General features: G+C 36.4%; 1 protein-coding gene across 1 annotated transcript in view; it reads left to right on the top strand.

The window, feature by feature from the left end:
• Window positions 1-25,281, top strand: part of CDH8 (cadherin 8) — a 382,964-nt gene that overhangs the window by 228,319 nt on the left and 129,364 nt on the right. The window contains exon 11 of the mRNA XM_023209860.1: window positions 12,716-12,852. Coding sequence (XP_023065628.1) covers window positions 12,716-12,852 — 137 coding nt within the window. The remainder of the gene's footprint in view (window positions 1-12,715; window positions 12,853-25,281) is intronic.

Here is a 25,281-nt window from a genome sequence, read left to right as displayed (position 1 = left end):
TCTTTGATTTCAGTAGCATTTCTCTGCCTAAATGAACGAAGTGGCAAAAACAAGAAACTGACATTGAATAGATTTGTAGTGTGTACATGAAACTCCAATATGCATTCTTCCGTACGACACTAGGTTTTCAGCAAAGGATATGAAAAAATATTTTATGTATCTTTCTTCATGCATATTTAGCATTTTAGTGCAGTTCTTTTTGCATATATTTTATTTACACTTTGTAGCATTAACTCCCTGAATTACACATATTCTTATTCCCATTAAACAAATGTGTTACAGATTTGAAAGTACATGGAGTCTGAAATGAAAGCTGTTTGCTAGGGATTACCACCTGTGAAAGGAAAGGAGCAGGAGCATGATAGACAGACAGTGAAATCAAACTGCAACTCAGTCCAAGCCAAACCTTGGCCCAGACTGGTGGGTTCCTTTGGAATTAGTGTTACTCATCAGAGGAGTCCTACATCATGCCAAAATGGTAGGACCTTTATACCTCTGTTCGCTTAGTCTTCAGATAACCTCTGGAAAGGGAATTTTCTGAAACAGAGGTGGACCCTAAGTAGTGGGTAGCTGGAGGCTATCTCTTGACCACACCCCTCACATCCCTGGCACTCTTCCCTTGAAGGGCAATCTGCACAGCAGTTCTTCATGCCTATGATACACATGCACACTGAAACTCTGTAGTAATGAAGTAATTTTACTGAATTCACACTGCCAGCTGTCTACCTCCCAAATCCACAGTGGTTACCATATTGGATAGCACAGGGCACACTTCTCAACCTACAGTGTCTTCCCTTGGATAAATACGTATTTGTTACACATGTTGAGATGCAAACCTCATAGTGGAGAGTTAAGTTGCCTGAAATATTATCAATGTTGTATACTAGACCTGGCTAGTAGTTACAAATAATAATCAAATTACATGTATTAGTAAAATATTTTAAAACTAGTGATCTAAGGTGGTAAAAACTGCACAAGAATCTTGAGAGAGAAACAAAAAAGACAGTGCTGATCTAAGGTTTAAAATCAGCTTTTTTTCTGATTGGTGAAGCCTCTGTATTCTGTAGGGAGCAAAACTTAATAATAATGCTTATATTCTGAGAGAGACAAAGATGCTTGTGTAGGCTGAGTCATGATATCTGACATTATTACACTCATAAGGCAAAATAAATCCTCTATTTTGCATCGTGACAAAGGGAGATTGACATCCTTATCTGATGTTCAAATATTTATGGGAGTCATTTTAACTACACCTTTATTTTTCCTTATATTTCTACATTCTCGTTTGACATGATGTATTATACAACTTTGCTTTTGATAAAGGACAATCAGATTTGACTTAATGTTGCAGAGGAAAACGTAGTATTGCATATTTTAAGAAGACAGCACAGTAGAAATGGAGAACTTCCATTTTCATTCATTTATCAAAGGTTTATTAGCTTTACCCCATAAGTATGAAGTCTGCTTCCTGGGGAATGAACGGGTCTAGCCAAAGTGCCTTTGAAACAGGCAATAAGGGACAAATCAAGTTTGGGATGATCTATTGAGGTTCACACCTTCATAGTAAAGGAGAATACAAATTATGAAAGTCCTTAAAAAGGGTCAAAGTCATGGAAAATATATTTAATGGCACAAAGCACAGGCAAATACCTAAATGCCCTTTCAAAGCCAAGGGTCTGAAACTGGACAGAACAAGTGTAGAAGGAGAACAGGGTGTAGACTGTGGTGAAGAGAATTGTCTGTTTAATGGCAAAAGAAGACACATTTCTGGCTAACCTTTATTGGACATCAAATACATGATCTTGGGTTTTGCATTTGTTTAATTGTACAAGACCAGGTGAAACCACGTGGGTAGGCATTGTGCTTAGGAATGAGTATTTTTTGTAAAAAATATTTTTGTCCCCAGAAAGAATTACATCTGGCAGAACACTGGAATGATGCGTTTATCCTATTACTATAGTGTATATAGTGTATAAATAAACAAGCACATCATTTGAATATAAATGCATCTCTAGTTTTAAGGTTGAGAGACCACCAGCCTAGGCAACATGGCGGAACCCTCTATCTATAAAACATACAAAGAAATATCCGGGCGTGGTGGTGCATACCTGTAATCTCAGCTACCCAGGAGGCTGAGGCAAGAGGATCACTTGATCCCAGGAGGTGAAGGTGGCAGTGAGCTGGGATCGTGCCACTGTACTCCAACTTAGGTGACAGAAGGAGACCTTGTCTTTGGGGGGGGAAAAAAAAAAACTAATAGACCATATCGTGCTCAACAGTTCATTTCCAGTATTTACCAAACTCCTTATTATTTACTAAATGAACCTTAATATCCAATTAAAATTTCAAATTATATACACATTTATGACATTTTACAAAACCTAATTTGACATAGTTATACACTACTTTAAAAATTAATTTTGGTGTGCATGCTTTCCTTAAACATGTTTTCTTCTATATTGTAAATTATTTTTACCAAAATGGAAACCACATAATCAAATATCACCATCTGCATAACTTTCCAACATTTAATAAGAGTTTATTATGTGACAGATACTATGGTAAAAATATTATACATGTTTCTCTTACTAACTTTATGACAGGGGAAATGCATGTTATTCCCATTTTACAACTATAAACATTTAGAGACAAGCAAGTCTGTAATGGATTACTCCACTAGATTATAGGAAGGATTAAATGAAAAATTAATATACAGGGTTTAGTAGAAAGGCCAAGAATTGGGAAAGATTCAATAAATGCATTAAATATATTATTAAATATCAATACTGGATCTGGTCCTATGGTCTGGACTGTTACATTGTAAGATGCTTTTTCTGTACTTCATCATTTGTATTCTGTTATCTATTAGTGTTTATCAACCTTGACTCTATTTCCTATGGAGAGAAGTATGACAGGCACGATCAACAACTCCAGAAAGATATCATTCCAGAGAGGGGAAAGATTCTCTTCACTTCTAGATTGCCCTTGGCATTGCTGGGTCAGTGTGGACCTATGGACATTCATAGAAATTGATTGGGCTTCCTGTGTCCTGGGGGTAAGCCGTGAGGATCAAGGTCATCTGGAGGGCTTTGGTGTGAGAGAGTTTATCCTCACAACTCCTAACCTCCCGTCACAGAGAAGCACACGCAAGAGATAAATCTCAGATAGCCACCAGAACTTCCATATTCCATGTATTTCTAGAAATATTTAGTCATCTTTTGCTAATATTTATGTGAATATTTCTGATCCATTTGTTATACTTGAATAATTACATAGGAATGGGTAAAAGAAAACAAGACAGAACTATTTTTAACTTGAAAAGCAATATAGATTAATTGAACATGTTACAAACATGCTGTAGGAGTGTTTCTTCAAGACCTCTTCACTTCCTTTGCTTTCCATGTTCAAATAATCACTATGCCTGGTTTATTTTACTTCCTAAGCTCAAACACCATCATCTCTAACTTCAGTAGTGATAACAGCCTCATTTCCTCATCTCTTATCCTTTGATCTCCACACAGCTGCCAAGATGATTTCTACATCAGTTTCAACCTGTGCTGCACAATATTGTGGCCACTAGCCAAATATAGCTCATTGAAATTTCAGAAAAATAATTTGAAGTTACCAAAAATTAATTTAAATAAAATAAAAATTTTGATTTCTCAGTTACAGTAGCTAGATAGCTAGGGTGAAATAGCCACATATAGTTAGTGGTTACCATATTGGATAACACAGAGCATATTTCTACTACCATATAAAGTTCTATGCAATTCAGCTGTGGTTTAGATCATATCACTCCTGAGTTTATATCATACCACTCTTCTTAATATTATGCACACACACAAACATGATAGTTCTATGATAGTTGGCACTAAGGGGCAGTCACCAATACTTTATTGACATTAAATAAAAAATCAAATTTGCAATGTAATTCTTTCACAGTGTGTAAAACTGCATTCTGTTTTTACATTTTTTGTTACCACATCATCACATTTAGAATTCTCAGTAATGCACTATTATTTTCCTGTCTCCATGGGAAAAAAAGTTCAAATTTCTCCAAAAGTATTATGTAAATATTGAAGAATTGATCATGAGTCAAACTGAATGTGGGATTTACTCTGGAGCATTTTCTTTTTTTTCCAGTGTTACATAAAATTATACATGTGATTATGATTATATTATGTTATTTTCTGAACGTGTTTGTGGAACAAACTATAAAACAACACAAACACATTGAAGAACTGAGACCTGAAATGAATTGACATAGATTTGGAATCTGAGACTTCTATATTTACCCTAAATAATGTAAAAGATATATTGATCATGTTGAGTGAATTTGCTTCATCCTGTTGGTGCAAATAGCAAGTAGAAATATCACAAAATTATGACTCTCTCCATGTAGAGCCCACACACCAGAATCTTTCAAATATGTTTGTTGTTGTTTTAAAAAAAATCTGCATTATTTGGCAGTGTCATCTACCGGTAATGATAAACACTCACTGTGAGGCCATGTTTTGACGTACAAGGAAATCTTGAATGCATACTCTCACTTGGGTCGTACCTTAACATTTTAAGGCAATCCTGTTGTTCTCATTTTTTAGATGAGGTAATTGAAGTGCAGATATATAAATTGGCATAGCACAGAAGTTAGGAACAAAAGAGTTAGTCCCTGGAAAAGTCATCAGATGTTTCGCACAAATTGCAGTAGAAAGAATGCAGTTCAGAATAACTTTTTTCACCTATTATTCATTTATCTGTTATTCATTAATCAGTATGGCTGCTGTGTACATTCCAGACTTAATTGCGATTTGTTCGTGTTGTACTGGAGTCACAGGGAGTAAAAATGAAAGATCCACGACATTCGAAACTCTGTTCTGAAAATGTTGAAAGTGTTCTGCGTGTGTATTGTCACAGATTGATGTTTTTATTACAAAAAAACAAAAGTAATAGAGCAGGAGATGGAGGCTTTGTGTGGATATGTGGCATTGGGTATGGGTTGAGGGAAAGGAGTTAGGAGATGCTTTAAATAAATATATGTTAGCAACAAAAAAATCTAATGTAAGTCCACACGCGCGCGCACACACACACACACACAAAGAGGCGGAGTTTTTGTGCCAAATATCAGTATGAAATGTATGCAGCTGGGCTGTGATAATTGAGGAAGCGTATTACTCTGGTGAAAGTTTCTATTTAATATCAACAGTAGCAGCAATGCAGAAGCATGTTATTTCCCCAAGGCAATAATATTCAGTTGGCCATTTTGACTTATTGCCAACCACTACACCAGTGTATTTTCTTAAATTTACTTTTGATCTCTGCAAGCTACTCTGAATTGAATGAACTGGTGACATCAACTTGTGTCTGTGGTTAGTGTGCTGTGTATTAAATTACCATCTTTGAACCAGGTGCTAAGCCATTAGGAATTTTCTTGAATTTTTATCCTTAATTCCACAAAGTAAAGGGATCAATTTCTTAGCATTTACTTCCAAGAAATACTACTGTAGATTAGAGGAATGGTGATATTAAAAGCCAATCTGAATACTTGTTGGATTAAAAATGAGAAAGTTTAAATAAGACTCTTGTGAATATTGGTTATCAAGGACAATGCAGTTTCTAAACTATATCTATTGCAATAGAAAGGGACTGTCTATTTCTAAAACTTCCTTCATTAGAATTGATATTAACATGACCCAAGGAGGCCATTTTCTCACATGCCACTTCCCATTGTGTTAATGAGAAGTTTCTTCTTACTGTGGCAGGAAGATGACTCTCCAATGTGCATGCCATTCTTCTCAAAACTAGCTCTTCTGTCGAAAGCATTTCAAATAATTCTGCAAATGAGCAGCAAATCCAATACATGCACAATTCTCAAGAAATTAGAACAGAAACTTCAATTCTAAAGATAAAAATGCTAGATTTTTTTAAAACCTAAAATAAAACTCATTGCGCTTTTCAATATGAAAAGTATGATCCAAATTAATTCTTTTTTTATTTCTCTTTTTCTCTCTGATCTATTCCCTTTTTTATTTCTCTTTTTCTCTCCCATCTATTCCTTTTCCTCATATTTTTAGTACTATATTTCACACAAAATAATATTCCATGCTTAATAATACATCCTTCCAGCAAGACTTCTTTGAGTAACTTCAATAATTATGTGATGCTGTATGAATCAAACATTCTTTTTTTGTGCTTAAAGAGCAGAGGTCAGGCAAATGTTTATACAAACATGAGAGAGAAAATTCTTAAGAAAGGGTCAACCAGCAAACTCTGGGGCCCAGTATAAAAGGCTCCTGTAGGTAAGATGTGAGCAAGGAAACCCAATATAGCTTCTCATCTCTTTAAGTCTATGCTCTATGGAGATACCTATAGTAACAGATATTTTGAAAACAGTAAACTCTGGTATAGACAAACACCACGAAGAATTTGGAAATACTTTTTTAGTGTCACATAAAGAATCCTGTCTTTCCCGAAGCTACTAAAACATGCGACTAGTAGTTCTTATTTATTTCTTCTCATTTTTTGATATTCATCTCCACAGTCAATTTGGACTTTAAGAGAACTCTTACAGGTTAAAGAATTGGCTCATCATTTGTATGTATTTATTTTTGTATCTAATGTGAATCATTTATCAACTCATTTACTGCAAAGCCATCCTTGTGAAGTAGACATTTTCTCCTATTTATAGATGAAATCTGAGATTAAGAGATGGCAAAAACCGTAATTGCCTTTGCACCAACCTGAGAGTTTCAATGTTATTCCCCCAGGTTAGATTCCACTGAAGACTCTCTGGCTTCTCAGGTTGTTTTTGTTCTATTTTGTGTAGTGCCACTTAGAAGGATGCTGAGAGTCACAGGAAAACAAAGTGGCTTGAGGGTCTGCTTCTGAGGTTTCTACCCCAAATCGTGGTGCCTGAGAAATTACATGATACAGATACCTTGAATTCTGAAATTTAAGCCATTACCCTAGAGTTGTTATTTTTAACCCACTCTTTTTTTTTTTTTTAAGTATTTTCTGTGACTTGGCTTAAAGAAAGAGCCTATATCAGAGTTTTATAATGAAGTGTTGTCCTTTATTGATGCTACAGTTTTATCACACAGTGAAATGAGTAGGAAGAGAGGGGAGGAATTAAAATGGTGGAGTGTATGGTGGCAACTGTGAGGACCAGAAAAAAGCAGACTGAATCTTTGCAGCTAGAGATGATTGGCCTAGCTGTGGCATGGGGATGGGGAGGAGGGTGATTGGGACAGCATTTGCTGAGAGCATTCCAAAAAATGGCATCCTTTCTGATTTTGTGATTAATCTTATAACTAAGATTAAAGGCTTATAGACTACTCAATATGAATACAAAAATCAACCTAATAAACCTTTGAATCTTCAATGATCAGTTCAAGGACGGAGATTTTGGTTAGAAAAGTTGGTGGAAAAAAAAATTCTGGTACCAGAAATGCAGAGATTGGTTCCTATTTATTCTCCCTTCCCAACTTCATCTTTCATCACTTAACCCAAATTCCTCTATTTTCCTGCTTCCACTAACATTAAGACCCAGATGAACTTCTTTAAGGACAGAGAAATAAAGAGTGAAAGAAAAACTACCTTGGACCTTAGAAAAACTCAGGGAATCATCAATAGAAATCTTACTGTCTTTTCCTTATAAATAATGCTAACACTAAAGCTTTTAAAATACGTGTTTATTGAGCTTTTGTTTTAGTGTCAGACCCGTAATAAGTATTTTATAAACATTACCTCATTTAAAGTTCATAAATCATGTTATAATCCTCATTTTACAGATCAGGGATCAGTAATAACATGATTAAATCACGTATATGCCAGTAATGAGACCAAGATGAGAACTCAGGCTAACAGACTGAGGACCCATGTGTTTTTGTGAGGAGACTATGAGTATGTGAGCGGCCTATGGACTAAGACTCTCCTGGCAGCCTAAAGAAACAGACAGAAATCCAGGTCATGTCTTCAAGCAGCAGAGCAGAGTTTGTGAAAAAATGAAGGTGGATTTAAAGTTTATCCACAGGCCTATAAAGAACTTTGGAGATGGAAGCTTTTATTCTTTCTCTTTCAGGGAAGGTCTAAATTCTTATCATCTTATTCAGTAAATCATCTTCACTTAGACATTGTGTTTTAATATTTAGATGTCTAAGGTATGTTCAAATCAGTATATTCCAAAACGAGAAAAATAATCACTTGTTATACTCTGTTTTGTAGTCCATTTGGGCTTCTATACAAAATGCAAAATACAAAATAGACTGAATGGCTTATAAACCATATAGAAAATAATTTCTTCTGTTGGTGGGAATATGAATTAGTTCAACCATTGTGGAAGGCAGTGTGGTGATTCCTCAGTTACCTAGAGACAGAAATAGCATTTGACCCAGCCATACCATTACTAGGTATATACCCAAAGGAATATAAATCATTCTATTATAAAGACACATGCATGCATAGGTTAATTGCAGCACTATTCACAATACCAAAGACATGGAATCAACTGAATTGCCCACCAACAATAGACTGGATAAGGAAAATGTGGCACACATATACCACGGAATACTATGCAGCCATAAAAAAGAATGAGATCATGTCCTTTGCAGAGACATGGATGGAGCTGGAGGCCATTATCCTTAGCAAACTAATTCAGGAACATAAATCCAAATACCACATATTCTCACTTATAACAGGGAACTAAATGATGAGACATATGGATACATAAAGGGAAACACTGGGGCCGGCTAGAGGGCAGAGGGAGGGAAGAGGGAGAGGATCAGAAAAAATAACCAATGGATACTAGGCTTAAGACCTGGGTGATGAAATAATCTGTACAATAAACCCCCATGACACACATTTACCTATGTAACAAACCTGCACATCCTGCACATGTAACTCTGAACTTAAAATAAAGTTAAAACAAATAAATCAATTAATGGAAATTCTTAAGGTTGGGAATTCCAAGATTAGCATGTCAGTGTGATCGGATTCTGGTAAGGGCCCGCTTTTGGGTTGTAGAAAATCAACTTCTCACTGTGTCCTCACAATGGAGGAAGGGGGCTTGCTGGATCCCTGGGGTCTTTTTTATAAGGGAACTAATTTCATTTGTGAGGGCTTCACATCCTAATCACCTCCTGAAAGGCCCACCTTCTAACGTGATCACCTTGGGAGTTAGGATTCAACATACGTATTTTGGGAAGCACACAAACATTCAAATAATAGAACGTTGTGTCTCAGTTTGGAGTTCAGAAAATTGAGTCCATGTGTAGGCATTCAAGGATATCACCGTGATACAAATGATATGAGAGCCCTTCACACTGTGTCACAGTGTCAGCACACACATGTTGGTGAAGGGTGCCACACCTATCATCTCATGTGATCTTCACAGCAATCTTGTTAGCCAGGGACTATTACTATCCCCATTTTATGCATGAATAAGATAAGCCCTTTATGTGGTTGGTATATACATGGACTTCACAATGACTCAGATGTGAGTATTCATTCTGGTTCCGCTGTTTTAACAGTTGTGTTACCTAAAATGTCCTAGTCTCTAAGAGTTTTTTCTGTTATTCATTATATAAGAAACCAAGAAAAGAAGGGTGGGAGAAGGAAAAGGAATCTAGCACTGTGCTTGGTACAAATTTGGTGTTTCATGCATGCTTGTTGACCAAAACGTTGAGTCAGAATTTTTGTGCTGTTTAGTCATTCTTGGGAGCTGTTATCATAAAGTCTACTAGGCAATAAAATGTGTGAAATTTCTATAGAAGCAGTAGGAGTTTTCCAAAATAGTTGAGGTAGACTTTAAAGTGAATTTTAAACCAAGTCATTTATTTCCCATCAAGTTCCTTCTATTGTGTAATCTGGTAATATTATGACATTCCTACCTCTGATCTCACTAAAGGGCTGTATTTATAGACTATTTTATAAATTCCTGTGACTCACCCCATAAAGTCTGTCATGATCTGGAACTTTAAAAAATGAGAAAAATATCCCTGCCTTTGTTAGAGTTATGGGAGTTAAATAACACACTCCTTTTATTTATTTATTTTTTTTAAGTTTTCTGCCATTCATAAATTGCTAAGGAAGGGGCATTCTTTGCTACCTTCTAAATAAGGAAGTTTATTAGTACATCATTTAATGAGAGATGAAGATGATGACGATGATAATGAGCCTATTTTTAGTACACAGTAAGTGCCAGAGATTGATTTAAGCTTTGTTTTTAGTCTTCACAACTGTTTCTGGGATATAAATAATTCTTATTTCACCAGCAAATAAATTGAGGCTCAGTGAATTTACTAATTATCCCAGAAACAGCAATACATAAGTAATAGAGATATAATTTGCTCCAAATCTGAGTTCTGCATGACACATATCTGAATAAGGGATTAACAAACAGCAACAGTTTTTTTTTTTTTATGCCAACTTCCAAATACCCCGTTGTTGCTCCCAGTGCTTCTTTGGGGCTAGAAATTCTAGGCAATTACTGGACAGCAACCAAATAGCCATGGAATGTGTTTCTGATTTGGGATTCATGAGTATCAGTGATTAGACTGATTCTTGTTTACTGTGGCCTCTGGGAAATTGGTTGATGCATGGATGTGTGAAATATCAGCAGTGAGATAATAAAATTACTAGAACCAGAAATGCCTGCAAAGTTTATTTATGAATATAATGCAGAAAGTGATAATTAATCCTCTGGACATTTTTTAGCTCTTTTAAGAGTCAGAGTGTACATGATATCTGAAGCAAAACACATGTCTGTTTAGTTATTTTACAGTTAAACTTGGAATATCATTGGTTGAATCAACCATCATTATTCCCCAGGAAAATGGCTTTTGGTCTTCTTTCCATAATACAACACATTTAAACACTTCGCAATAAACACATCCTCATGTTCAGGATTTTGTTGAGAGCACTGTTAATTCACCTGTCTCTTAGTTCTTACATTCTCTCTGAATTTCTTCAGTATCCTGGGGATTGGGGATGGGAGTGGATTTGTAGATGCCTAGTGTATAGGTACAAGTCAATGTCTTAGTTTTTATTTGTAGTTAAGTCATTAATAAATGGGCAGTTATTATGTCATTTTGTAATTATTTTTTTCAAATGATTTCTCAATACACAATTGCCAATAAAATTAAGTCATTTTAACTATTATTCCAAATCTTTTAAATTATGCTTTTCTTTGGTGGGCAGGATTTAACAAGAAGATCTTTTTACAATGGCCTTTGAATCTAGTATAGATGATATGCATACTTTCTCTAGTGAAAAAGAAATAGCTAAAAGGAGAAGGAAAAATCCATTCATATATCTATCTGTACCTATCCAACTATCTAACTAGTAACTTGCTGCATAGTTATTTATCTAGCCATCTTTATAGGTAGGTATAGGTATAAATTGGTAGATGCATATTCATATACATACATATAAAATGTTTTTAATGAACTCTACTAAAATATTAACTGCAAAATTATAGTTGGAGGATTATGGAGAATTTTCTTTTTTATTTTCTTATAATGGCGTAGTCTTATTCTTTGTCATATAATAAGTATCTATAAAGAACATGTATAAGAAATATGCTCAGTGTTAAGTGGCATGGACCATGCTTCAAATTTGAGTTTATTGATTATCAATGAATAGAGAGATTTCATGTGCACTTCCTAAGCCATCAACTCAATCATGAAGACCTTCTTCAGTCTTTCTTCCTGAAACGCAATTGCATACATCTTTCTTTGGGCCTCCATCCTATCCTGTTTTAGTGCATCACTGCTTACTTATGGGCCAATCTTTTTAAGTCCTCCTTGTAGTCTTTAAAACTTAAAGATTATTGGGTCCAGCATTCCATAGCCAGGAAACTAATCTTGGTGTATAAAAAAGATATTAATAAATGTCATGAGAAAATAATTTCTTTTCTTTGTCTTGATACTACCCTGATACTTAGTGGTCCTGAGAAGCGGTTTGCTCCAGACACCACACATCTCACGTATTTTCTTATCTGAATGAGTTTGCTTGATAAAAGAACTACTAATATGTCCGTTTGAAATTCTTAATTTAGTAGACTGTAGTGCTTAAATATGTTAAAATATAGATTCCAACTTTTAAAAAACCTTAACTATGGAATAAACAACTATTTAAGAACAACCATAGAATCAACAACAATCCAATTTCTATGGACTGAGACTAATAGAAAACCTAAATATACACTTAAAATGAAAACAAAATAAAACAAAACAACCACCACCAACAACAAAATGAAATCCCATAAATGAGGTATAGTCAAATGAAAGTTTAACAAAATACATATTTTATTTGAATGGCCATACGTAACGTGCTGCCTAGTGCCATCCTGCTTTGGGCTTGAATTCATTGTTTTATATGATATTTTGTGGCAACTGCTAATTATCATAAGCTGTCCAATAAATGTGATGGATTGTCCAATTAACTCTTCATCAGCATCCATTTTTGAAGATGCTATCTATTGAAACTGATGGCAGTTTATGACCTACATGTTGCATATGTAGCTAATTGCTCCTTGGACAATAATTATTAAGTTTTTGTGCCTCATTCAGTCATTTTGTTTTATAAATTATGATGCCACTGAGTTTCCCAATTCGTTTGACTTCACAACTATGGCTCTCCAAGGATTACTAAAGGTCTGCTGTGGAATGTATGGATCATATAAACATTGAAGTAGATTACAGTTGTGTCTGTTTTGTAGGTTTTCCATCGACCGGCACACTGACCTGGAGAGGCAGTTCAACATTAATGCAGACGATGGGAAGATAACGCTGGCAACACCACTTGACAGAGAATTGAGTGTATGGCACAACATAACAATCATTGCTACTGAAATTAGTAAGTGCCTGGGTTTGTTCATTTCTTCCTTGTGTGACTGAGTTCAATTTATGCCTATTAATAACGTGATAAGCAGCCCTTGTTTCTGTTAGATACCTTGGCATTGGAACTTAGTTTATTGTTCCCAAGGAGCCTTTGAATGTATCATCTCAACACAGAATAACTTACACCGTGGTAAATTACTGAAATGTTTCAGCATATGTGAGAAGGAAACATTCTTATATCCATTACTCAGCCATTAAAAACAATGCTTTGCATTTTAAAGTAAGAGGAAAAGATTTAGTATAAAACAGTAGATAGCCGGGCGCGGTGGCTCACGCCTGTAATCCCAGCACTTTGGGAGGCCGAGGCAGGTGGATCATGAGGTCAGGAGATCGAGACCTTCATGGCTAACACAGTGAAACCCCTTCTCTACTAAAAATACAGAAAAATTAAGTCAGCGTGGTGGCGGGCGCCTGTAGTCCCAGCTACTCGGGAAGCTTAGGCAGAAGAATGGCATGAACCAGGGAGGCGGAGCTTGCAGTGAGCCGAGATTGCACCACTGCACTCTAGCCTGGGCGACACAGCAAGACTCTGTTTCAGAAATAAAAAAAAAAGTATGTAAAAAAGTCAAGAACTGTACATTATAATTTAAATGGACACACATATACATATAGTATAGTACATACAATATAGAAACAATTACATATTTAAATCATACATATACACACATACATGTGGAAAATATAGACGGAAGCTTTAGCAATATTATTTTGGGTAGGAGAGATAATAGATAATTTTTTGTTTTGTTTTTTACAATCTAATGTATTTTACACAGTAATCATGGAATGTTTAAAATTGTATCAATATAAATTCAATGTAATCTTTTTCATAAATTTTGTTAAAACATTTGAGTTATTTTATTATAGGGGAGGAGAGTCTAGGGTTGTTAAAATAACATGTTAATCTTTTTATTTGTTTTTTCTTCTTTGCACTTGATAAAACTATGATGGAGTCTCTAAACAATAGCTATATGGTGAAATTTGGTGCCACACTGTGTTTGAGAGCTTACATCTACTTTATCAACTTTCATCACACAAAAATATGGAAAAGGGACGTGATGTTCATTTTACTTCCTAGCAAAATACACGTTTCTTATTATCCGAATATCTTCTTTTTATAAAGGACTGGATGAGTCTGTCGAAGTTGTACACAAATTCAAAGGAGACAATAAATTCCAAGAGAGTTGGGGTAAAGGGAATTTGAATAAGAAAATAAAAATCAATGTTAAGAAAGATTCATGGGCACACATACCGTATAGAGAAATATAGATGATAACTATAGGAAATATGGCCTAAAATCCGCTCTACTCTCTGGCAGCTAATGTAAAAACAGGGGAAATATCTCTGTGAAAAATGACTAATTTGTTTGTATTAAAAAAAGAGTAATCCATGTGTTCAGGAGAGAAACATTTTTTTTTTTTCTGGTTTTGTGATGTGAGGAAAATGTCCTCTACCAAGCCTTATAAAAAGAACTCTTGGGTGAAAGAGTGAAGATTCAAGAGTGAAGAATGTTTGTTTCTTATAGCAGCCTTGAGTGCAGGCAGAGAACATGAAGTCAAGTTGATATGTAGTTTCCACACTACCAAACTCTGGCTCTGGATAGAGACAGAGCTTTGGAAACTTTGGTGTTTTTCCTGCCTTAGGAGTAGTATTTTCTTCTCTAGTGTCTTAACCTGATGGTAGTTTCCCCTTGTAACACGAAGAGAAGAAGCAAATAAAGCATGCCATCTGGTGATTTTGGTTTATTAGAAGTGTCAACCTCATTTAGAAAGATGTAGACATAATTTTTTAATAATTTACCATGTTGAAGCCTGATTATCACCTTAAGCTTCTCAGAAAAGCTGTATCTATTTCTATGATTTAAGGCTTTATAAAAAGCTAATAAAAACAGTCTTCTTTAATGTGTATAGTCAATAACTACTTTTAAAGAATTTTCTCATATACTGAAAACACAATCTAGTAGAGTTAAACTTAATTCATGTTACCTTTGAGACAGATCTCTCTTTCTGTTGCCCAGGTACTCCACCCTCTTTGAGAGCTCTTTGAGGGTGCTCACTCCACCCTCTATCTCCTGGGCTCAAGTGATCCTCCTGCTTTAGACTCCCCAGTGTCTGGGCCTACAGGCACAAGCCACCACGCCTAGCTAATTATTGTTTTTTCTTTTTGGAGAAACAGGGTCTCACTATGTTGCCCAGGCTAGTCTCGGGCACCTCACCTCAACTGATCCTCCTGCTGGGATTATAAACATGATCCACACACAAGGCCTATGCCACCTTTTTAAAATGAGATAGATTCCTTTACTTAAATATCCATCAAGGTTTATCAGTTATCAGCAAAATGTGCTCAAAGCAATGAATACACAGAGCATTTGCTTAAGAAACATTTCAGGACAATCCAGAAACAAAGTACTCGTTTTTGAGAAATCCTAGACAAGAAAGACAGATAGCAAAACAGCTGTGCCAGGGCATTGAGCTGTTAGCTGCAGGGTGACAAGGCTACCAAGCTAAGTCGGGGAAGATGTTCATTTGCTCATTCATTCAATAATTATTTATTAAGTCTTTACTATTGCTAAACACTCATCTAGTGACTGAGGATATAGCAGGGAGTAAAGTAGGCATAAATCCTGCTCCTCTTGGAGTTTTCTTTCCAGTGGCCCCTAGGACTACCTGCATATCAAAGGGTAAATTGGAACCTGCTGATACATCCATAAAGAAAGGCACAGAGGTAAGAAAGAAGATGATGAATGTTGAGAGTTCAAGCAATTCCACATTGATGCTGTGAAAATAAATGCAGCTACTGACCTCCTTCAATGAGGATATGATATAAAAATTGCTTCAAAATACCTATGAAAAAAATCAAGACTTTGTGTATATTAGTAAAATAACTAGTTAATATTTTTAAGTGGTATTAATATTATTATTATAAACACAATATAACCAAATAACTGAAAATATAAAAAGTAGATGAGATAAAATTTTGTCAATGTTTTTAGAGAAGTGATACAATCATGTCCCAGATTCAGGTTTACAGTTGACTCCACATGGAGAATGAACACATTGTACCTGTGCTCATGTGCTGAGCCTCAGCTTGCTCAGGAACCACAGAGAATTTAAAATATGTGCCCATACATACATTGATTCCCTTCAAATCGGTGTTGATGGGAGTTGTCTCACTTTTTTTCTTTTCTTTTTGTCAGAGATTGAAAACTAAACAAACCACACAGGTGCATTTTGGCCAAGAAACAAGCTTAATTCATGTTAAACATCTTAAGAAATGTTAGACTCTAAGCTTAAAAATCTGTCTGACTTTGTTTGAATTTTTGCAGATTTCTTTCTGAGAACAAACAAGGGGGAGAATACAGAAGAGAGCTTTAAATTTTAGCTGTGAAATACTAGCTGGGGTGGCATAAATTTGAAAACTTTAAGTGTACAATTAAACCACCTTTGTTCTTAATCATAAAGGGAAGTAGAAATCATGAGATCACAGAGAAATTTAAAAAATGGAAATTACTATGAACATAGCTTAGAAACTTGTTTTGACTTGGTTTGATTATTTAGCCCATCATATGATGTTTATCTTCCAAAGCCACACACCATGTCTTGGGGGAAAAAAATATTAAAGGGAGATTTATAGAATTCATCTGAGATGAATATTTAAAACCATTCATAATAACAGAACCCCATAGGGGGAGGTTCTAATAATGATAAAGAAATAGTCATTCCAGGGAGAACAATTTAAAATGACTCTCAGAATGCTATCTCATCAGACAAAAGATTTAAACAAATGAAATTAGGCTAAAAAGTGGATTTTAGTGAAGTTCATCTGTTATCTCTTAATGAGAATGGAGATGTCATTCTTTATCCTCTTGTGTCAGATTCACTTAACCGAGGCCGAGATGCTTCCCTGTGTTTATTACCCAAGTATTTCAGTGGTAGTAGATCTAATTTGTCAACATGATCAACTGGCACATCTTATCACTTGAGCTGGCAGGTAGATGTCCATGTGCTAACAAGAGATTAGGCTTGTATAGTATATCTCTGCTGTCTCTGCTAGTAGCAAGCCCATTCCCTGAAACTACAGTGCATGGCTGCTGTTTACCATGATGATGAAGATTTAAGGTAAACGTAGTTGAATAATGAAAACAATGAGAAAATAAACTGAGAAAGCCCTTCAATGCCTTTAATTCTCATAACGTTTGCTGAAAAGTGACTACTATTATTATAAGCATTTTCCAGGCAAAGAAACTCAGATACATGTTTCAAAATTTCATAAATTTCAAAATTTCATAGAGGGCAAGGATGGGAGTGGTGGTACAGGATCAGACCTTTGTTTAACTGCAGAATATATGTCCTTAAACACCTTCCACAGAAACCTCACTTCTATCTTCTTTCCTCTTCATCTTCTTGCTCAATTTTAGCTTCCGATAGTGCTACATCATTACCTGAATCAAGTGAATGAAACCATTTTTCTGTGCAAAGCAGAAGGCTAGGGCAAGGACAAGGGTGCGATGAAGGAATGAACAAGCACCCAGTTTATTACGCAGAGTAAGAATATTGCCTAATAAACATAGCAGAGCTTTGGAACTTCTAAAACCAGAATCCTAGTCCCATTTTATAGATTAGGAAACTGAAGAACATAGAATAGAGAACACAGCATACTACATTTTATGGGACTGTTTTTCAAAGCAGACCATTGATTAGAATTGCCTAGAAAATTGCCTAAAACAAACAAATAAAAAATAGTCCAGACTTCATTTGAAACCTATTAAATTAGAATCTCAAGGGAGAGTTTCAGGAATTTACTTCTCACAACTTCTTCCTTGTTTCCCTCACCATGCACATACACACACCCACACACCCACCCACACACACACACACACACACACACAAATATACGATCATTAAAATTTGACAGTATTGCAAAAAGAGGCAAAGAAAGATGAGGCATTATTGGTTCGTTTGGTCTTTTTTAAAAAAATTTTCCCATGCTGAATATAACCATAGGACAGTAAAGAATACTGAGAATGTGGGAATCAATTTGCTTAGAATAGACTCTCTGCAGGGGCATTGTAGATGCACTGAATGCTCATTTTAAAGTGTCCTTCAGAGAACGTGATGGTGTGGAATAGAAAGTTGCAAAATTCTGACACTCTGTACCTGGGAGCAGGCAATTGGCATGGCATTTGCAGAAAGTACATGACTATTGGTTACCTGAAAGTATTTCAAAGCAGGAAGCATATAATTGCCCATTAAATTAATCTCTTTGAGTTAGTGATCATGTATTTCTCTGGCCCACTACAGCGGGCTGCACACATTATTGCAAATGAAGCTTTTCACTAATGATGGTTAAATCTCCCAGGGAAAACGCTAGTTTTATAGCACTTAAGGATTGTTTTTTCCTGGCATGGGGCCCAGTTGCCAGAATAATTGCTTTGTCCAACCCAGGCTACTTAGAAAAAAATATATCTTTATAGGGAGTTCATTGTTTAGAGGAATCTTGGGTTCTGGAGTTGTATACAGTTGGAGTCCTTGCCACATTTTGGTCATATAACCTTGGGCACATTATTTCTCTTTTACTCTCAGTTTCCTCATCTGTGAATGAAGATGATTATTCTTTAAACTTGTGGGTATAGTGAGAATTGAAATAAAAATGTTAGTACTATGTCTCTTAGCAAATAATTTACCTACAATCTTAAGAAAGTGATGGAGACATGGTGTATGTTCTTATGGTTAACACAGCCCTTAAGCTGGGCTTTGAATCATGGTTTCATTAAAAATTATTTATTTAATTTTTTGTCTGCTCCCCTTCCCCTTTTCACAACAAAATAGTTGGTAATTATGGCCCGTGTGTTGCTTCTAGGTGCAGTTATGTTTCTGCATTGCATAGCCAATATGTTTGTTCATTGACCTTCTTCTTGCCCTTGGTTGAGGCATGGTAGATTGATCAATGGCTAAGAAACGGCCCTCATAATGAGGCAGGCAAATGCTTACTAAAGACTTTAGATTTTATATCAAGATTGTGCTTAATATATATCCATCTCTCTCTATTGCCTATGACATAGAGTGAGAGCTCCATAATATCAATAGCCATTCCCTTGTGCAGGGTGAAGTGGTGATAGTTGCAAAGAAGCTATTATTGAGTTAGATAACACTCATGGACGAGAAGAGGTGATAAGAGCCTAAAGTGGGCAGTGAAATTTAGGTACAGAGGTGGTTAAGGGACTCCTAAATATCACACAGGTTGCAGCAGTAAGACTGATAAGCCTGTCTGGGAATATAGTCATGTGGCAAGTTCCTATCTAGGTCCCTCACTTTAGATAGGCATGCAGGTAGTCTAAGCTGGAGATCATTGTTCTTAGCAAAGAGAAATACAGTGAAGGAAAGTGAAAACTAAAATATGGGAAAGCAAAAGGGAAGCTACAGGTTCCTGGGGAGGGAATCAGCATCCAAAGCATGATTTCCTACAGGGAAGAATGGGGGTCCATATCCTTCCAAGTCCAAGGAAATAAATGATGCAGGCACAAAATGGATATAATTTTGTGCATAGCCCATGTCAGTTTTATTCTAATCCTTGTGACTCTTTGGCTATCCCTGTGACGTAGGTAGCAGTAGACTTGACTTGGGAATTTCTCCCTGATTTTTACTTTGTTCTGCAACCATTCTACTAATTTTCTCCTACCACCTCTTCCTTTCATCTTTCCTGCCCTTGTTCCTTCTAGTCTACTTAGAAAGAACATGTGGATTGAGAATGGAGGAACAGATTTTAGCCAGGCATTCCTTTAGGATGTCAGTGTGATTAATAGCCTATCAGTCCTAAGCTAAAAAATAAGAGTAGGTAAGAGGGCTTCTATACCTACGTCTTGCCCTTGTCACTCTTTATAAACCACCCTCTCCAAAGCCACAACAGTAACTCTTACTGTTAACAATTATAGACAAACTATAGAAAGAAGGTAAGCAGAAAACATGAATGCTAGCTTTTCAGGTGCAAGTTGCTGCTAACTGGCCACTCATAGCAAATGGTCATCTCCAGGTTTGGAGTACCAGATAAAAGGAAGTAGGGAAAACCCTAGATACCTGAACAGATTTTAAAGATAGGATAATATTGGGTTGATTTACCCCTCAGGCTTTGGTATTCTTTAGGGATGGAGAAGTCATTAGGACTTGGAGGAGAAAATGAAGTTATCAGTCCAGCAGTTGAAGGGAAAAAGATAGTGGTTAAGTATCCAGGCTGGTAAATCTGTTTGCTAGGTGAGAATCATTGCTTTTTCACTTATCCATGCTCACTCTGTTGTTAAGCTACTCAACTTCTTCTGTGGTGGCTTAGTTTTGATATCTATAAAATGGGTAATGCATTTTTTAAACTTTTGTTTTAAGTTCAGGGGTGCATGTGCAGGTTTGTAACTTAAGTGAACTTGTGTCCTAGGGGTTTGTTGTACAGATTATTTTGTCACTGAAGTATTAAGCCTAGTACAATGGGGAATGTGTTGGTGCACCTTTAGAGATGTCTGATGAAGAGCAAATATATTTAAGTGCTATAATCTTGCCTAACTTAAGGTACACTTGATAATAATGTCAATGCTAATACCAATTTTATAGTGTTAATCATAATATGAACTCAATTCTATCATTATTGTATAATTAAAAAGAATTTGCCAAAAAGTGACCATGTTTGTCATCAAGCAAAACTATCCAACTTAATCCAAGAATCTCTCAAATTGTTTGTTCAGGAATGTATCATTTTGGGATTATTTGAAGGACATAATTTTCCTCAATTATGTATATACAATAGGAGCATTTCTCTCCTCTGTCAGTCCCAAGTATCCTGGCCAGATTGGCAACTTTAAAAACTCTTTCCTCATCCAAAATCAAGGTCATAGGCATTGTTCTATAACAACTTTTTTATAGCGATAGAAGTTATTAGTTAAGGACATAAACTGTTGAGTTATAGTAGAGGTTATTAGTTAGGGACATAAGCTATGAAGCCAAATTGCCCCAGCGAAAACACTGGGTCAAACATACGTTAAATGTGACTTAAATAGCTTATCCAATCTCTGTAAGTCTCAATGGCTATTTTTGAAGTTTGTTATGGAGTTAAATGAGATAACACAGGCTAAGTGCATAAACAGAGCCTAGCTTATGGTAAGGACTCGATAATATTCTTTGTATTTTCTCTTTCATCCCTCTGCCTTCCCTTTTCTATCCTCCTCTCTATCCTCTTTCAGGTGAAACCTGGTGCTTGCCAACTCTTACATCCCTTATCATCTCAGTCCTATATCTAAAAGATTGTATTTGTCATTCATTTTCTTCCTTTATTCAATCCACTTGGGCTTAGAGAGAAAGAGGGCTCAAATATCGTATGGAGATGGTAATATGTATTAATTCACTTTTGCTACATATTACATCATGACACAATTTGGTGGCTTAACCTAATGTTTTTCTTCTGGTTCTGTGGAGCAGCTGAGCAGTTCGTTTGGTTTGAACTGATTTTGGTACTCTTTCTGGTCAGCTGATGGCTTATGTGGGATTGGAAGTCAATCTTGGCCTCATATGTTTATATGGTGGGCTGTTTAGTCCAGGGTGCCTTAGCAGACACAGCTTGTTTCTCATCCTCTAGCAGGCTAGCTTAGCTTTTTAATTATGTTCTCAATGTTACAAGAAGCAGCAAAGCAACAGGAAGCCCCATTGAGTAAGCACTTTACAAGCCTTTATTTGCATCCTGTTTGATAATAGTTCATTGACCAAAACAAGCCACATGATCAAGAGCAGATACAAGGTCTAGAGAAGTGTCATCTCTTGATGAGAGGAGTTAGAAATAATATGGCCATTTTTTTTTTCCTTTTTAATAATATACTTCAGACTGGGAGGCTGAATCTCAGTATGTAGGACTGAGGGATATTGAATTGTAGTTTCCACATGATTACTCTCCTGCTTTCTTCCCAGAATCTTCTTCTCAGGATAATGCATGCATAGTCAAAATCCTTTGCTCCAACCCCTTATTTATTTGGCCAAAAGGATTGAACACAATGTTTCTCTTTTTATTATTTTGTCTTTTTATTTTATTTTTTATTTATTTATTTAAAATTAGAGATGGGGTCTCCCGATTTCGCTCAGGCTGGTCTCAAACTCCTGGGCTCAAGCAATTCACCAGCTTTGGTCTCCCAAAATGCTGGGGTTACAGGCATGGGCCACCACACTATAGGTGTGTGTGGACACAATGTTTCTAACAGCCATCAATTGGTTAACTATAGATTCTTTATAATTTCATCTTAAATAGCTATTTGTATTAACTAATTACATCTATTAATGCATTTTAATGCTCAGAACAACTTCTGCTGCATACATGCTACTGTAAGTGTTAGCACTTACTATTTATTATCTCCTGATAACCTGGTTGGATCTGGTTCCTTTGTTATAAGTTCTCACTTTGTTTTACATGTTTATTTTATTTTAAATGACTATTCAAGGCTTATAACAGCTATGAATTTGGTTGAGGTTTTGAAAATAAATTTCTAAGGGGAGAAATAGTTAAGTTCCATGTTCTCATGTAACATTTTATTATTGTTTTATCCTGCGGGCCTACCATAGTGCTTTGGGGCTCCCAATAAATATTGGTTAAATGAATGAGTGAATGAAGAAAGGATATAATGAATTAGTATTATGAGGGAGAACCCTGGTGATTTCTAACTCCAAACAGACACTATTAATTGATTGGCAGGGAGGATCTTTGTTTTAATATACCCTACACAGCTCTTTGTTAAAAATCCCATGCAGATAGGCACACATGCATTATGGCTTTTATGGATCTTTATAAGTCTTTTTTTTTTCCTGAGTGATTGAAGCTGAGACAGAAAGGGCAGAAGGAACTGTGCTCTCCTTGTAGAAAAATTGTGGGGCACTGACTGTGTCCACAGGGAAGAATCCCCACAGAATATTAACCAATCTTGGGAGTTAGAGACCATGAGGAAGGTGCTGGCAGAGAGGACCCTCGGGTCCCCTGTCTGTCTCCCTAAGGAGTCAGGCTTCTGATCTTGGAACCTTGATTTTTCTTCCCTTCTGAGAGCCTGGAGGCAAGCCCTGAATAATGCCAGCCCACACTTCATTACCCAACAAGCCCGTTTATCAGTTAGTCTGATCTGTATTGAACAAATGCAAGCAGGTTACAAAGCAGCAAAGCCGAAAGAATGAAAATGCAGCACGTTTTCTGATTCCAGGAATCCCTAATCCAAAGCTTAGAGACTGGGGCTAAACGTAGGCACCAATTCCATCCTTATCCACCCTCACCCACCTGGCATTTCAGTACTGGGTCAGGTAGCCCTTTAGCCAGATGGTGGACGTTTAAATGATAACTTGATTTCCATCTAATTTGGGCTGTCAGGATGTCAGTTACTCTACTCACTTACTTGTAGTGCTGATATTTTCTGGTTCCTAGAGCCTCTGTAGGACAAGGAGTCATATCACATGTCACCCAAGTTCAAAGGTTTTGCTGTTTATCACAAAAATAAGTTATGCCCACTCCTTTTATGGCTGCTAATTCTATCCACCCTGGAATTCAAATTTGCTAAGAAAAAAGAAACTAATATCCTTTGAGCAGCATCTTTGGGCCAGGCACTGTGTAGGTCTCTTGAGAAGCTCTGTCTATTTCAGCCGCACTGAGCTCCTTGGAGGAATGATGAGGAACTGTACTCTGAGATGTGGAACCAGTGCCACAGGTCCACAAAGCCAAAACTCACAGAGCAATTCTTGCCAAAAACATAGTACTCCCATCTTCTCATATCTGTATTATTTCTCTAAAATTTTATAAACAATACACAAATACCCAATACAGATAGGATTCAGCTTATTTCTGTAAGTTTTCCATGTGCACCAACTGTGCTTTAAGAGGTGAGCACTTAGAAAACAAGACACGGCTCCTTTAAGCTTTGCAAAGTGGAGACAACAGACTAGAGACACGCATTTAAAACTCTAGCAAATCATTCACACAAAAACATCATGTATGTAGTGTGGCATAGGGTGAGATTCTTCCACTACATGGGAGAGACAGTGTTCTCTGTGGAGAGTCTCTGTAGGTGTTTTCATCAGGATTGGGAAGTAGCAGTAAGAGATGCATTTAAAAATTAGAAAATGGCGTGATCAACAGGAGAAGAGCTTCGGATATCTTCTGAAGATGAGGGGAATCAGGAATGTGAAGTAGATATGGCTGGAAAGTTCAAGTAAAGCCTATTCAGTTAGGTGATACTATGGTTGCCTTTGGGTGCCATATCAAGGAAATAATCTCATTCCCCACATTAAAACGGCCCATCAAATGCATTGAAAAAGGAAAATATAGGGTCCAGGATATTAGCATTCAAAGAGCAGAATAGGTTATGAATGGAGTAGTGAGTCTACGACATAGAGAATAGGAAAGAAAGATGTTTCTTAATTTGTTGGTGCGTCAGAATCACCTGGAGGGCTTGTTAAAGCATAGCTTGCTGGTCAGGAATTTGTATTTCTAACAGTTTCTGTGTGAGGCTGATGCTGCTGGTCCAGGGACCATGCCTTGAGAACCATAGCTATAATCCCTGCAGTCTTAATTCAGACTAAAACGAAACCTGCTTTAGAGATGGAGTTTGAATAAACAGAAATTGGCATCTGGTTAAAACTAATGAGGAAACAAGAAAAGCAAATTCTGCTGGAGATCGTAAGCCTTGACAACAAGGACAAATATAATTAGAATTAAAAGTGTTGCAGCTTACTGTGTGCTAGGCAGCATTTTAACCCTTTCTGTGCTCTTTAGCATGTTTAATTTTCACAATAACTGTATGTATTAATGCCCTCAGTTAATTCATCCAATAAAGATACCAGAGCTCAGCCTCATTGGATTTAATCCTAGCTTTGTCTCACTTTTCAGACTAATTTCTGTACATTTTGCATCTCACTTCTCCTAGGGAAAACCCAATTGCTATTAAGACATACCATGAGTGATACTAACAAATCAGATTACAGAGAAGATGGCCCAACTTTTCCACAGCCTTCCTTCATCCAGTTTGTAAAAGAGTTTTGAACACAATGAGATACTACTGGTAGACTTTCATCCCCACTGAAGTAACTGCATGGAGTGGTTAGGTCGGGGCGGTCCAGATGAGAGTTAGGAATGTAACATTTGCACCTGTGATCCTTGTTCCAGAGGAATTTGGATATTTAGAAACCTCTGGGTTCTGAAATTTTAAAATAAAATAGAGTTTAAATGAGGAGCTGAAGTTGAAGTTTGAGTGCTCCTGCTGCCCTCTCAAATAAGCCCGGAATGATGCTGAAGTCTGTTCCACACCTGTTGCCATAATTTAACAATGAATGCATAACATTAGGCTGGAGAAGGGAGATGTGGATGACAAGTGTAGGGGAAAAAACTGGTA

Source organism: Piliocolobus tephrosceles, chromosome 17 (assembly GCF_002776525.5).
Source record: "Piliocolobus tephrosceles isolate RC106 chromosome 17, ASM277652v3, whole genome shotgun sequence".
Lineage (NCBI taxonomy): Eukaryota > Metazoa > Chordata > Mammalia > Primates > Cercopithecidae > Piliocolobus > Piliocolobus tephrosceles.
The sequence above is the reverse complement of the archived record's forward strand: the minus strand, read 5'-3'. Positions and strand labels throughout refer to the sequence as shown.